Source organism: Bombus flavifrons, chromosome 7 (assembly GCF_040668555.2).
Source record: "Bombus flavifrons isolate JBK064 chromosome 7, iyBomFlav1_principal, whole genome shotgun sequence".
Classification (NCBI taxonomy): domain Eukaryota; kingdom Metazoa; phylum Arthropoda; class Insecta; order Hymenoptera; family Apidae; genus Bombus; species Bombus flavifrons.
This window is the reverse complement of record NC_138448.1, coordinates 10,776,634-10,792,105: the sequence shown is the minus strand read 5'-3', so window position 1 is coordinate 10,792,105 and position 15,472 is coordinate 10,776,634. Positions and strand designations below refer to the sequence as shown.

Here is a 15,472-nt window from a genome sequence, read left to right as displayed (position 1 = left end):
ATGTATGATGACTTGAAAAAGCTACCAATTAAGATTTAAAGATTTTTTGGAAAAAAAAAAACAACGTCTCGTATGCTCCAACTTGACAGTTTTCAGTATTATGCACATTCTGCAAATTTTTGCGTTGTATTTCCCATAGCTGAATAAATATCTGCTGTCTAATAATGCAACACACAACGGATTAAAGTACATAAACGCATGTTTGTGTTATTAAAATGGCAGCTTTGTTATCATATTGGGAATACCGTAAATTATGTAATAAGCTTTCCACAGCTTACACATATCCAGCATTAGCTAGCAACGCGAAGTACTTACAAGCTCAAAAGTTCCATTCTCTTCTTAACGCACACGCGAACCATTGCCAATCCAATGTAATCCTTCCCTTAGTAGCGACATAGCCGCTAGTAAAATACGATTTTCGCCGTCTCTCAGACACTTTGACGGCGGATATGCCGCGATCAAAAGAGTTTCATTTTGCTTTTGAGGATCTACCGTATTCCGGCTCCTCTCTTGAATATTTAGTGGAGGGTCGCAATGTCTAGCCGTGCCATAGCCGCGACATTTCATTAATAAATGACTATGTGTTTCTTCTATTCCTTAATCCGTCACAGATTTTCCAGTTTTTCGTGCTTAGTCTAAGAACATGTTTAATCTGAACAGAAAAGAATCTTGATATTTTGATCGATCGGTTACGAATCATCTTTTATTAAAAATCACAAGTTGAAGCAGCTATGGTTGATTATTCTGTTAATTATTTAATTCTATCACGTTTCATAAGCATTTAATTCAAGACGAAACGAGATTTAATATATCAATAAATTATTGATAAATTTTTATTCTAGATCACAAATTAATAAGTGATAATTATGTTGCGGTTAATTAATTATGACGGAATCTATATCTTTGTATTGTATTATTGTACCCTTCCGTTATCGTATTATAAAGTATTTAACATCAGAGAGCGTAGCTTGAATAGATTGTGTTGAATTTATTGGATAGAAATAATTAATTAAAATGAATGGAACGTTTCAATAATTGTTTCTGCTTTCATTTTTGTAACGTTATATTGGATCGGCATTTAAACTATGTGGTAGTGACAACATTACGTGAAAATAATATTGGACTACAGAATTGTAGATTATTTAAAATTTGATTGATTTAAAAATAGAAATAATTCTGACTCATTCATCTAAATTTGAATATACGAGAATGTTTTTATTTGTAATATCTATGATATTTTTTTAGCTTTGTAGAGGTTTATAAATAATTAGACACAGCTTAAAGAACCTTAGAGAACCTTATTTAGGTCAAAAATAATTCTTTTGTAACATTACCTTCCTAGTTTATTACAAACAGTAGGTTTTAACATTTCATTGTTTTAAAAAGAAGACTGTACATAACTGTAATTTAAAATTTCCTTGAAAATTTATTGAAATAACAAATTAGAAAAGAAACATGAAATCGAAAAGGGAAACAGGAATAAATCTTACCGAAAAGACTCGAAAATCCTTAAAAAAAATTCGTTGCCTGTTGATGTATCTCGCTTTCGTATTTTTTTAACTTAATTTTCTACCCCATTCAGTTTTATGTCACAACACTAAATTAGGATCCTGTTCTATTTTTAAAAATCACATAGCCGTGAAGCTTTAAATCTCAGTCTACAGTTTCTATTATTCTTCTCAGTTCTATTCTGGAAATAGTACTTTATTCTAAAATCATTATTTTTACATATTTATTTATTTCTCAAATTACTTGTCACACACTTTGAATAAAAAATGCAATTGCTGTATAAGCCATCAATCAAGTTAATCATACCTTAATACTTAATTTTCTTTATGCAAACTACAAACGAATTTCTAATTATTTCACATTTCGAAGGATGATTAGATTTTCTTTTCCTTTTACGACGTAAATATTACGAGTACGCTATTTTGTCTATTTTATACATTTTGTATATTCAATTGTATTCTTTCAATTTTCGCACCTATGCAGTGTTTGTAAAAAGCATTAGCAAGCCATTTTATATATTATTGCAGCACTGATTTTGTTGCTAATTAATTAGATCCAAGTTTATTGTGTATCATTTAGCAACACTTTTATCTGCCTACAAAAATTCGATACTGTGAAAATGAAACAATTGAATATACTTTTCGTAGCCACTGTAAATTTCTCATAAATGCATACACATTTTACAGTCACATGATGACATTTGCAACGTTTCTTCATTGCTGGAACGAAAACACTTGATTTTGCAGCCTCTACGATACATATACAAAACCTATTCTGCCAATTCTGTTACGTTAGAAAGTTTCGATTCCCCTTGAAATGAGACCTCAATAAAGCCTGCATCATCTTTCAACGGTTAAGAGACAAAAGTAAGGACCAGAAACCAAAACAAATCTCATTGTCCTTTTCAATCGTTCGTAGCCCAGTTTCACAGGGAAGTTTGACGAGAAAGGAGACTGTACCAATTATCTCGTCCTCTGAAAGGTTCTGAGAAGAAGTCGACGATCATTTCTCGCAGAGGGACAAGAAACAAGAGCAAAGTCGAAAGACAACTGCTGAAAGGGAGATTGTATCAACGAGATTCGTTGCGGAGCTTTCCGCTGATTTTCACGAGACTTCCTGGTAGAAGGCGCGGTACTAATCTCTTTGGCTGAAAGCCCGTCACCAAGGACCAACGGCTGTCTGCGACGGTCAGATGAGACGGCCATGACGACGTCTGCCCAAAATTATCCCGCTGTTTTCCCGCAATCAACTTTTCTCAGACTGTTTCCTCAGTACGTAATTATTTTCGATTCCTCGACTTTCAAATCCGGGAAAGTGGTTGTTAAATAATTTTCTTATATTTCTCGCTAATCTCGCTAAAGTAGGTATTTTGAACAACGTAGAAAAGACGATCAACGGGATACTTTTTGTATCGTTTCATAAGCTTCACCATTTTTTTCCTTGTCAAAAATTCAGCATTAAAATAATACGCAAGTATTATATGTAAATATTAATGTAATAATGATAATGATATTATGATATTCTTCCTCTTTTTAATTATGATATTGTATTTTCTAGACTTTTTAATTATTTTTTAAATACTTCGATGCGATTACCAATCGATATTTAACTAAAAACTAAGATAATCAGAAAACAGAATATTCTCTCTGTATATCGTAACATAAATATATTTCAAATATCTTGAAATTGAATATAGAAATATCGGTTTGATCTTTACCTTGTTAATTACACTTATTCCTTTATCGACGAACCAGCTTCCTCTACCGATATGTGTACACAATTTGAAACGCGCAGCATTCCACGTTAATCGAATTAGCCGAAGTATTATCGATTAGTTCGACGATTTATTCGGTTTATTTCCAGGTTGCAAATTCGTTTGCGACGTTATCGAACGATAGCTGAAATGTCAGCAAGCGTTTAAAAGCCACTTTAATCCGACCTTTATTTCGTTGGACATTTGGTTGAAATACCCGGCTCGAGAAATCACTAAAAGCTTCAAAGAGCGCGTAATCCAATTTCCAATGAGAATTGAATGTCCGCTATATCTAACAACTTACGTGATCGTGACCAAGTTTTCAATGGCATGTACTCCGTTATTATTTCAACTTTTATTATCTATCGAGAAGAATTTCATGGACAAACATTCATAACATCTACATACCTGTACAGTGTAAAAATTATTGTCTGACCTTTCAAAGATTAGTATTTTTCTGTCTCCTATGCGTCTCATAAATATTCGTCCTATAAATTTGTGTTTAATTTTATGTTAAAGTTGTGATTGATTTGGATTCATTATCATAATTAATTGCGTTATTAATGTATCGTTTAAAGGAGAGCAATTGTACTAGTTAAACTAGTTCTTATTTTGAAAATCAAAGTTTGAACGGATGGAAGGCATTGTTATTGGAATATCGATCATAAATTATATGAATTGGCAGAAATTACACCCATTTCTTTTATAACTGTCATAAAAGTTACGATACTTGTATGGAATCTAAAATTTTCGATTAAAACATAGAAACAATTAAATGAGATTCCTCCAATGAAAGCATATTACAATAAAGAAATTATTTAAAGAGATGATAAAACGAACTATAGAAATAGAATTACGGTTACAATAAAAAGTATGTAATTCTAAGAAATTGATATTTGGAAAAATATATTACCTTATTAGTTGGAAAATATATTTATTGATTTGACGTTAAACTTTAGCGTCACTTTAAATCTCCGGTTCATCTGTTCGTGCAAATTAAAATTGAAGAAACGAAAGGAAATAAAATGACATAAAATATTAATAACAGCTTATAATATATGTTCCTGATCGGTTATTACTTTTATAAATTAATAATTGAACTAATAATAGTTTCGGACGAACATTTCGGAAGACAGACTCAATCAGACTATAATTTTATAATCTCGATAGAATGGTCTTCGTTTACATACCCATCATTTTCAGAATATCTATTAGAAACTTCTTGCAAAGTCCAACATTCTTTATAAATTCAAACAGTGACTTTTACCTCAAGGAGGCAATCTCATCAAGCAGATACGTTTCAAATTCAAATAACGTGGAATCTAGAATCGCCAGAATCTTTTTCTTTTTAGTGGATTTCTTTCGTATCGGGATTACGAGAATATTTCTCTTCTAGTAAAAACTGATCCTACAGATTCTACAAATTCTACTCTATATTATAAAGGAGGAACTCTTATCGTATAACTATTCTAATTATATCGAAGAAACTAAGATTCTTCTACAAGTTAATACTTTATTAAATTAAGTTGCACCACTGAAACTTAATACTTCCGCTCCTATTCCGTTTTCTGGTACTTTCTTCAAGTTTTCCTCCTTTTCTTTAAAATTTGATCAGTATGATCGAAATTCCTCTCTCTCTCTCTCTCTCTCTCCCTCTCCCCCCCCCCCCTCTCTCTGTTTATCTGTACGAAAAGAAAGTACGAAAACCAAAAATCATTTTCATATGTATATTTGTACACTTTTATGTGTATATGTGAAACTTCATGAAATTTTATGTGTATATGTTATGTATCGATCGAAATTTTCAAATTTTTGTTCTATGCTTTTATGAATAGACCGTGGAAGTTTATATATTTACATATATGAAATTTAAATCTGTTGGAATGCTGAGAATGTGCATAAAAATATATAAAGTATTTAGAATAAAGTACTGCTTATAAATAATTAATAATAAAAGAATAATTTCACGAGAATTCTTCACACGTAAAACAGTGTGCAAATTATCTATGGTATTGTGATTGATCTAAATGAAAAAGCTGACATCTACAATTGACGTTTCAATGTAAAGAAGGTACGAAAGTATCCACTGTAGCGTAAAGGTAACAGATTTTATATGAAAATTCATTAAGTTTGTCTTTTGGTAAAGCTTGCGAATTATAGTAAAATAAATCATTGAAAGGAAAATTTAAAATGCAGATTTTTTTTTTAATCCTTCATATTTAGTTTCTGGATATGTGTTTCGTTACCCAAAGAGCGATTTCATGTACAATAATATACATATGTTTCTAAACTGGTCCTTCCCATTTCTCCAAATATTCGAAACTTGTAACATTTTAAAATTTAAACAGATACTCATAAAAATAGTCGTAAAATAAAAACTTGAAAAAGAACTCGATTCCTTTATACCTATAAGTATATAATTTTCTGGTCAGATTTTTCTTTGGAAAGGAAATCAATCGATTATAACTTTCCACTTACAGGACAATTTAATAATTTAATGATCATAGTTCTCCATTCGTAGAAAACATAAGAATTAAAAATTACAATAAATGCTTGATAATAATGACTCTAGTAGAATGATAAAGATAGTAAAATACTAACTATGAAGCTAGCCTTGGTTTCTTCCAAATTTCTAATCCAAATCAAATTTCTAAAATAGCTATCTCGAAGTACTAAACGAAATTCCTTGTCTAATCTATAATTCTAAAATTAATATCATTTTTATTATTTTGATAACAAGTACTTACGTTGATAATAAATAATACTTCTCTAACTAACTATTACAAAGATTACTGAATATTTTATAACGATTTTTGTCATTTTTACCAACAGTAATAGAGGAAATAATATAGGTATAAGAAGTAATATATAAAAAGTACAAGAACAGAAATTAGAGAAAAAAATGGATAACATTTCTCTATCATAAAATAATATTTATATTATAGCTCATTATATTCTACTCTTTTTAACTAAAATGTCTCATTTCGAAATATACGAGAAATCTGAAGTTTTACCATTTTTGTGTCGTCATTTTCCTTCGTGCAATTTAAAAAAAATTTAATTATCGTTTAACATCATGTTTAATACAACTTTGATTAAAAGAGAAAAACACGGCGAACTACATACCCTGAAAAATAAACAAATGCCAAATACAACATTTTAACTAAGAACAGTATCGTATTTACTGTTTAACAAATCGTTTCCAAAGGATTAAACCGGTCTTCTACATTTAACGAAGCAAACCAACATTCGCAAAAAAGCTCCTATACTACCATCTCAAATCGTTTGCATGGAAATGATTTTATTTTATCCCATGCGATTTTCTGAGGATTTACAGCGCCTGCCACGCAAAAACACACGAGGGACCCATCGATTAACCTAACGTTCATTTCACTTGTGCTTCTTTCTTTCCTTTAAACTCGCATGCGTCCATTATTAGCCTCGTAGCATCAAGCAACGACATTGTTCGCGGTGTAATACTAACAAAGCGGCAAGTTGCGACGTATAACGCGAAAGTTTCGTCATAACGCCGAAGATGAATATTTCTAGAACGTGAAGGAAATCCAACGTCGCGTAAATACAGCGGGATCGCGGTGAAAAGGAAGCTGAGCTTTTAAGGGGCAAGTTTTCGCATTAGCGAAAAGACGTAACGTAACCATGGTCACATGCTTCAAGACAATTACGGACACTTCGACACTGCGACACGAAATCGTCGAAATTCTGTGGCACTTAAAAGAGTTCGTTTCTCGTAGCAGTCATTTCCCTTCGTCTTTCACTTTACGTAGTTCTATCTCTTTGTATAATTACGAAGTAAGGTTCGGTGCAAAGCGTTTTAATAGTGCTGTCACTTCGAAGGAAACTTGTCGCTTTTAATTAAATGTGCAATTAACAGAGTACGTTAGTGGAACTATCTATCTTGGAAAATGTTCCGGAAGATTAAAAGTTGGTTGTCTTTGCTTTTGTCAACGTGTTGTTTATTTTTTTAATATAATAGCGATAATACATCGTTAGATGATGATGACGATTACGTATTTATCATTTATTTTTAATAGATGAGTTTATCGTATTTATTTTCCTTTCTGAGATGCGTTAAATTCACATAATTTATTTCCAGTAGGTAGAAAATGTATTTTAGATGTCGTTTTTAAAATCGTTTTTAAATGGAAGAACAGTAGTTTAACGAGAAAAGTATCAATGTATAAGTGCAACAATTAATACCGTCTCTTTTAACCATACTAGGATTATATCATACGTCGAATAATTTTACTCTAACTTTCTTAAACTAAAATTTCTAACACTTAATGAAATATTTGCATAATTTTATATATCCAACAAATAATGACTACACTTTTCGCTATGATCAAATAGAGATAAAATAACTAAGAATTGAAATAATTTTTTAAATCCAAAATAGTTTTAATTCAAATAAAAAAGCATTCACGTATGTGTACATAAAATATTTTTATCCAAAATACTCGATACTAATATATGGAATTAACTATGAATTAAATAAATTGCCATATTTAAGAAGCATTTTAGTCGCCCTCATTAATATCGTCTCCTCTGCAAATTTTAAATGAAAGCAACTCTGTGACAAAACAAAAATAGAGGCCTATTCATTACTTGCACCACATTGAGTTCCGTCACGACAAAGCATCTTTCACACTTCACAGCGTGCTTCTGCATTTCAAAAAGACCGACAAAACATCAAAGTAGTTCATTTCTTACCTTGCGTGCCCCGTTCCTTTTTCTTCCGCCGCAGTCTCCTCTTTTGCACTTTCTCCTTGTAATTAGATGACGAAGAATCGTCACAACCCGCCGCTTCCTGCTTCTCCGCGATCTTCTTCGCCTCCTCCTGCCTCTTTTTCAGCAGCTCGTACACTCTCTTAAAGTAATCTCTAGCAATGTCCTCGTTCGATTTGTTCGTTAACACGCCTCCACTATTCGAGCAGTCGGTATTATCAGCAGATTGTTCATCCAAATTTCCTTTCGAATCACTTCGCTCCACGCATTGCCCCAAAGATGGCAATTCCTCGCTACCATCCACGATCTTGAATGTGTCGCTTTTCTTCACATTCGACCGGGTGTATAACTCCTTATAGTCATTGAAAGCCTTCTTGGGAATTGTGCTGTAACCACAATCCGGAGAATTTACGTTAAAGGAATTAGTTTCATGATTCTTCGCTTGAACCTTCGCTAATATATGATTCCTAGACGTGTCGGGCTTCTTATCAACAACCAGATAATTTTCCTGTAAACTGGTACTTGGCCTATCATTGACAGAGCCGTTAGAAGCGTTGTTAGAAATCACAGTGAACGAATCGCCCAAGTTAACCCTACCATCATCCGAAGTTCCTTGATTCTCGGGACTATTTCCTTGTTTCAGTAATGGATTCAAGCAATTCTGCAAGTTCTGACAGACTTTGCAATTCTTAAAAGAACACAGATCCGTCTGAAGATCTTTCCATCTCGGTTTACTCATAAAGTCTTCCTCTTTGACTTCTCTTGCGTCTGATTCGCGATGCTGTCTCTCGTGCTTCTTTCTCTCCTTGTACTGGCGCCAGGACTCTTCAACGGTGTCCTGGCACCCGACACGCCTCGGAGGATTCTCCTGCTCCGAGTCCAGGCTGCCTCCCATCTGGCCCAGCAACACGTCGCTCTTCGTTTTTCGGTAGAGCTTCCGTTTCTCCGCGGGCTCCCTCGTTTGGGAACTTTGTCGACGATTCGTGCCAGTCGTTTCCGCGGCCTCGAGAATCGTCTCGCTCCTGGAACGGCGGTACGCTTTTTGCCCGAATGAATCTTTGGAACGCGACCTGTCGGACCTCAACGATCTCTCCCTCTCGATCTGCCTGCTGCTGCCCGCTTTCTGCCTGTCCTTCTGAAGAATCTCAGGATCGAACCTGATGACGCTCGTCTCGCTGCGCACCTTTCGGGTACGATAACCTCGCGGATCCTCCGGTTGCCTGTAATCCGAGTACCTCTTCTGAATTCCAACGCCTGGACGCGTGTTGCTCCGACTCAGACTTCTCGACTGTTCCAGTTCCATCCTCTGTTGAATCTTCCTTCTTAGAAACGATCTCACCCTTTCTAGCTCTTCGTTCTTAATCTTCCTGCTGACGTTAGTGTCTTCCGGTTTCAAAGTCTCGTCAGAAGCTTCGTGCGATTCGTTGTCCACGGAATTCTTCTCATCGTTGCGTTCTCTTTTGCTTCTCACATCTTCCTGCCTAATTGCTTCTCTGAGACGGGTCAAACCGTCTTTGATCCTTTGACTAAGAATCTCATCGTCGTTCTCATTAATTTTTAATTGTGGGTCCTCGTTAGATTCTTCTTCCTCCACGTGCACCAATCTTGGCAGAGTCTCGCTATGACTCCTCAGATAAGCCTTCACCTTCTTACACCTCTCCTTGGCGATCTCCTCGGCGCTCTTTCCCACGGTATTTTTATTTCTTAGGTCGTCTATAATTTGCTGTCTTAGATAATCTCCTATGGAATACCTTTTCGAATTTGCCTTCTCGCCGCTCTCTCTCGACGCGCTCTCGCAACCACCAGAATGTCTACTCTTCTTTTTCTTCTCCTTCTCCTTCACCGTGACCTCGCTTTTTGATTTCCGCGGTTTGTAGCCAAATTGAACAGACCCAAACTTCGTACTGAATCCGTCCACGTTCCTGTTCCCTTGAGCAGGAAGCGCAATCGTCGAAGACGTGGAGGAAGATGAAAAGGACGAAGGAACGGCAGAAGGTTTCTCGCTTGCGGATCTGCTGCTTGGAAACTCCTCGTGCGAGCTGAGACCCTCACGAAAAGAGCCTCTGGCCCGCTGCGCTGTTCGTCCAGTCGTCTCGACCAGGAGACGGCCATCCTTGTCCAACAGCTGGATGACAGGAAGCTTGTCCGCGGACGTGGTCAGCTCCCACTCCCAGTGGAGCGGCTTGTCCAGCTTCAATCTGATGATCGGTTCCGTAGGTTCATTGGAAGACGAAGAATCCGGATTGACCAGGCTCGACGACGACGTGGCTGTTATAATCGGGTGAGCGTTCTTCATGTTTCCGGTTCTCGCGCTCTCGTGCACAAGCCGAGGCAGTTTTCGTTCTTGCGCCGCGCCGGGTTCGATCACCTCCGCAGCTCGAGGGCCACCGTAAACTTTTCGTCCCCCTTAACGATTTCAGTGAAACGATCACCTCGATGTTTGGACCCAGTTGACTTTTAACTTACAGGATGATGCTTCGATATTTTTAACCATATACGGGAAATTTCAATTAGTTTGGTTCCTATCGATTGTATGATGAATTAACGTGATCCCTATCGATCGATTCTTTTGATTGTGTAATCGATTAACGCGATTTTTGTCGCTGACTCTCTGGATTATACGATTTATTAACGTGACTTTTGTCGTTTAATTTTTACTTTGTAAGGAGCTTCCTTAATTTTTTTATCCCGCAGTTAAATTTAAAAGATTTTGAATTTTCCAACCTTATTTTTGTTTTATGGTTACATTTAAATGATTTTCATTTTGTAGAAGGCTTCTTTCTATAGTCAAATGTAGTAGTGACTTTTTCTTCCTGGGGGTTTCCTTTGCTTCCTATTTTTACTTTATAGCCAATTTCAAATGGTCTATTTTTATTTTGAAATCAAGTTTACGTGAAATCTTTAGTTACTGTACGCATTGATTTATATCAGAATTTCAATATAATTTGTTCTTATTTTTGAAAATTAGAGAATAAAAGCTCGTCACCTCGTGGAAGTATCAGTATGCTCTTTTATCTTCGATGAAGAATATTTACAGGAATACCAAGCTCGATAATGGGCAAAAATTAGCAAACATTTATACTGGCGAAAATTCTTTTTCGTATTATGCTCGATCATTGATTTCGATTGGAATATACGCGTAACAGAGCCAAGATTTATATTTCCACAACTCGAAGCTGAATATCAATATTCAAATGTTCATTTAGACAGTTATCGATGTATGTATGAATATTTCTTCGCCATAACACGCAAATATTTGTACGTATAGAGAAATATTTTCAAAACGAAATGCAGTTATTTTGATCGAGTACCGTTGCAGCCACAAACTTCAAAATTGTTGCTAGTTCTTCCAAACGAATACTTGAAACACACTCAATACAGCTTCTAAATCCGCGAGAAATATATACCAATATTCACTGATGTATTCACATCGTCCTACATCTTGCTATATTTTTCGTTCTTCGTACATATAATATTTCTCCTTTTATTTGAAAATTATTTATGAATTAAATTTCAATTTCAATCTCACTTTAACCGTCACTTAACTGAGTTTTACCTTCTAATTAAAAACAGTTTTTAGATTAAACCTCTGCTTGAATTTCACTTTGCTTTTCACCATAAAATATACTTGTTTTTACTTAAAAATTGTATCAGAATTAAACATTGGATATCATCACTGTACCTTACGGTATTCCCATTTTTATCTGATAATTATTTAGTAATTGAATTTCTCCACCTTATGGCTTCCTCTTTTTATTTCAAATTTATTTTAAAATCAAACTTTCACATTTATTTATTTATTTATTTCAATATGAATACATATATATATTTCTCTCGTTAAATATCCTTTAAAAATTAATCTTCCGTTTGGATCTTCGAAAAATGAAATGTTGATTGAAGACGAAAATATGTTCGTCACGTAGGAAACACTGCATCACTTGTTTACTTTACTACCATTCCGGTTAATCAATCGATCGATATATCAAAGATCGCACGATCAAACATCGTTCCACATTCGTTCACGTTTGCTTGTTCACCGATCCACGTTTCGATCTGCAAGTTACTCCAGTTGCTCGCAGACGCAACCAGCATGATATCCGGCGCGCATGAAACGCGATCGAGAATTATTGTTCGATGGCGAATCGAACGGACGCGCGTTACGTCGCTTATGTAACAGCCGACCTCAGATGCTTGGCAGCTTGTCAGAATCGAGGGAGTCTGACTTTGGGATGTTTCCGAAACCGCTTCATATCGTATTCACTATCCTCTGTTTCGTTATATTTGCGTTTATTATTCACGAATCAGCTCGCGAGTTCTCCTTACACGAAGAACAAGCGTCAAGACTGTGGAGAGCTGCTTGTTCCCTCTTGAGAAACAGGAAACACGTCTGTGTGAAGCTATAGAAGAATAGTTTTTCGTAGTTTCTAAGAGGAAACCATGACAGAAAAAGTGAACGAATGTGGTCTGCTGCGAACTTTTAACGATGGTTGTACAATTTTTAACACTTAGATGTACGTTTCAACGAACACCCTTTAATTTGTTACGTACATTCGTAAGAAAGTAATATTTTGGAAGCTAAATATTTAGATATCGTTAAATATATTCAAGTACCGTAGCGACTTTATTATAACTATTTTCAAATTTTACAACGATATTGACGTTGCTCGTGAATATTTTATAGAATTAGCTTTAAGAAATAACCGTGTAAAAAAATTTCAGCCGCTTAAAACTTGGATAAACGAAATGACACAGTTCGCGCTCCGTGTGATCACACGTTGCGTTACGTCCTACATAACGTTAACGTAATATAACTATAGTATCGATCCACGGTACATGCTATGTTCCAATATAGAATCACGATGTCATTCAATTCAAAAGGGCAACTTATTTCCCAACTTTACGGCACAACATCCACTTTCAACGAAACTAGCACAAACCGAACGGAGACCGGAACGTATGAAACTACAATCCAAAGCCAACCACCTTCTAGAAATTTCCTAAAAACTCAGATATGATGTCACGAGTAACTAAAGCGGAGCAAGTCCAGCACGACGTTGCGCGAGGAGACATTGAAATAGACGTCTGGCAAGAACCTTGCAACGTTCGCCGTTGGTCCATCGGAACTGTCGACGCGAAGAAATGGTGGTTCGCGGCGGACGCCAAACCACGCGTGTTTACAAGCAGCCGGTTATAAATAATCACGCGTGAAATCGCGGTTGGTGCCGAGATTTTTCCAACGGGATCGGCTAAGCTCTCGATCTCGTCTTTCCCGGTCCCTCTTTCCGCTTCGTTTCTCCATGCTCGTTTAATACACCCACGCGTTCCAGGAAAGGAGCCTCGTTTCCGAAACGATTCGACCGAATCGCTAAGCAAATATCGCGGCCGGAACAACGGGAGCCCGATCTCGGGGCAAGATCAATAAACGAAAAAGCGAACTCCGCTAGGGAAAGGGACCAACGAGTGGAAGCTCGTGGAAACGAAGTTGGTTTCCTTCTTCGAGGTACGCGTCCACTTGGACGCACAGTAAACTAACTATCGCGAGTTGCTTTCTTCGCTATTTCTCGCAAGTGGACACTGATCTGATACTGACTCGGGTAGTCGTCCTCAACGCAGTGTCCACTTGAGAGAAATACTTGAGAAAGAGAGAGAGAGAGAGAACTGCAGGCGATAGTTTTATTCTTAAGTACCTTTGCTAAACTGGCTTCACGATTGCAACAGCGCTAACCACCACCAAAGACCAAGGTGTGTCCCGGTTTCCATCGAGAACTTACCGCGAGCCACTGTGATACCTACATATCTCAAAATATCTCGGAAGACATAGCTGGTGGCCCGTCGGAAACGAAAAACTCGCTGCCATACCACTCGCAGCTGCTATCCCGTCGTGCTCGTCGATTCTTGACAAACGGCCAACCGTGTTCAGGTAAACGTCAGCGAGTCTCCTGATCGAGCGGAACGACGAGGACAGACAGTGAGTCGGAAGAAGGAAGAAATTGAGGACAATAGAAGTCTACTTAGTTGCACATCTATTCGTGTTAATACAAGGACATAGCTCCATACTTGTTATTGCTTTGTGTAAAAGTGGATTATTTCGGGAATATGGATCATTTATTGTAGCTTAAAAATAAATAATAATAATAATAATATTAATTTTTGTAGATGAGCTACGGTGGATCACGAAAGCAATCGTGATTATTTCTTTAATAATGATAATAATAATAATAACGTTCGTAGAGGAGTTAAAGTGGTTCACGAAGCACTCGAACACTTATCAGAGAATTTTTTATGAATATGTTATGTGCATTATGCGACATTTCTTGAAATTTCACGAACGCTGTAATGAGACACGATTATCGTGATGATAATAGTAAAATTTGAAATCAATTGGAAAATGTACATGGAAATTGCAAGGTTACACGCGAAACTACACTTAATGAAAAATTAGTATACGGCATAAATAGTAGTTTTAAACATACAATTAGTGTTAAAGGTGGTTTCGCTACATATCGTGGCTTATTAAAATATGTATAGTGCATAAATACTTTGATGATCTTTACAAATAAATAAATAAATGTACTGTAGCTTCTATATATAGTTTTTCAGACACGTTTCGAAGTTTATCAAATCACGATAACCGTGTCTCGTGCTAACGAGATTTGAAAATGTTTGTATAATAGGTATGCTATGTATAAAATATTTCTAAGGGTATTCAAATACTCCCATGAACCACTATGCACTTATTACAACTAAATTTTAGATGGGTTCAAATGATGGATGATGGTAGGTTAACACGTGACAACGAATGATTGATCTTCAGCTGATTAAATTCATTTATCTGAATGGAAAGCTGTAGATAGCGAAAGAGTGGATGAATCACTACAATAAGAAGTTTGGCTGCATGAACTTGTCCTGGAGATGTTGCGTTGTTTTGCGTTATTTTGAAAGGTTGGATCCTGGCAGGAAATAGAACCTTCGATTTACGAATTTTAAGGAGAAAACTCAAGTACGAATTCCCATCTTCGAATATAAGAGTCGTCTTGATAAACCTTTATATTGACGATAAACGATCATTATTTATAAACGTCTATTAACTTAAAAAAAAAAAGGAAACTGTTTACATTTTAACCTATTTAATATTCAGGTCATTCGCGCATAAAGAGTATACCGTATACAGCGAAGGGAATACATCGTAATACAAGCCTACTGAACGACCTAGTAAATGACAAAATATCTGTCACACCAACTACAATCTAATTCCCCATAAACGTCTCCTTCAGGCCAGTAATACAATATTCCGCAACAGTGCAGAACTAGTTAGGAGCTACAAAAAATACTGGCACACCGTTGTATTTATTCCAGCATTTACATAATAATTAATAAACGATAATCAATCAGGTTCGAGTATATTAAATTTCGTATCATTCGGTACTACTTCTCATGTTACTATAAAGTTTGATATCTACGACGAAA

General features: G+C 35.9%; 1 protein-coding gene across 1 annotated transcript in view; it reads right to left on the bottom strand.

Moving 5' to 3' along the window:
* LOC138181418 (uncharacterized) overlaps window positions 1-11,647 on the bottom strand; it is a 230,640-nt gene extending 218,993 nt beyond the window's left edge. The window contains exon 1 of the mRNA XM_069116183.1: window positions 7,991-11,647. Within this exon, the coding sequence (XP_068972284.1) occupies window positions 7,991-10,301 (2,311 nt within the window). The 5' untranslated portion in view covers window positions 10,302-11,647. The remainder of the gene's footprint in view (window positions 1-7,990) is intronic.
* Between the last annotated feature and the right edge of the window lie 3,825 nt (window positions 11,648-15,472).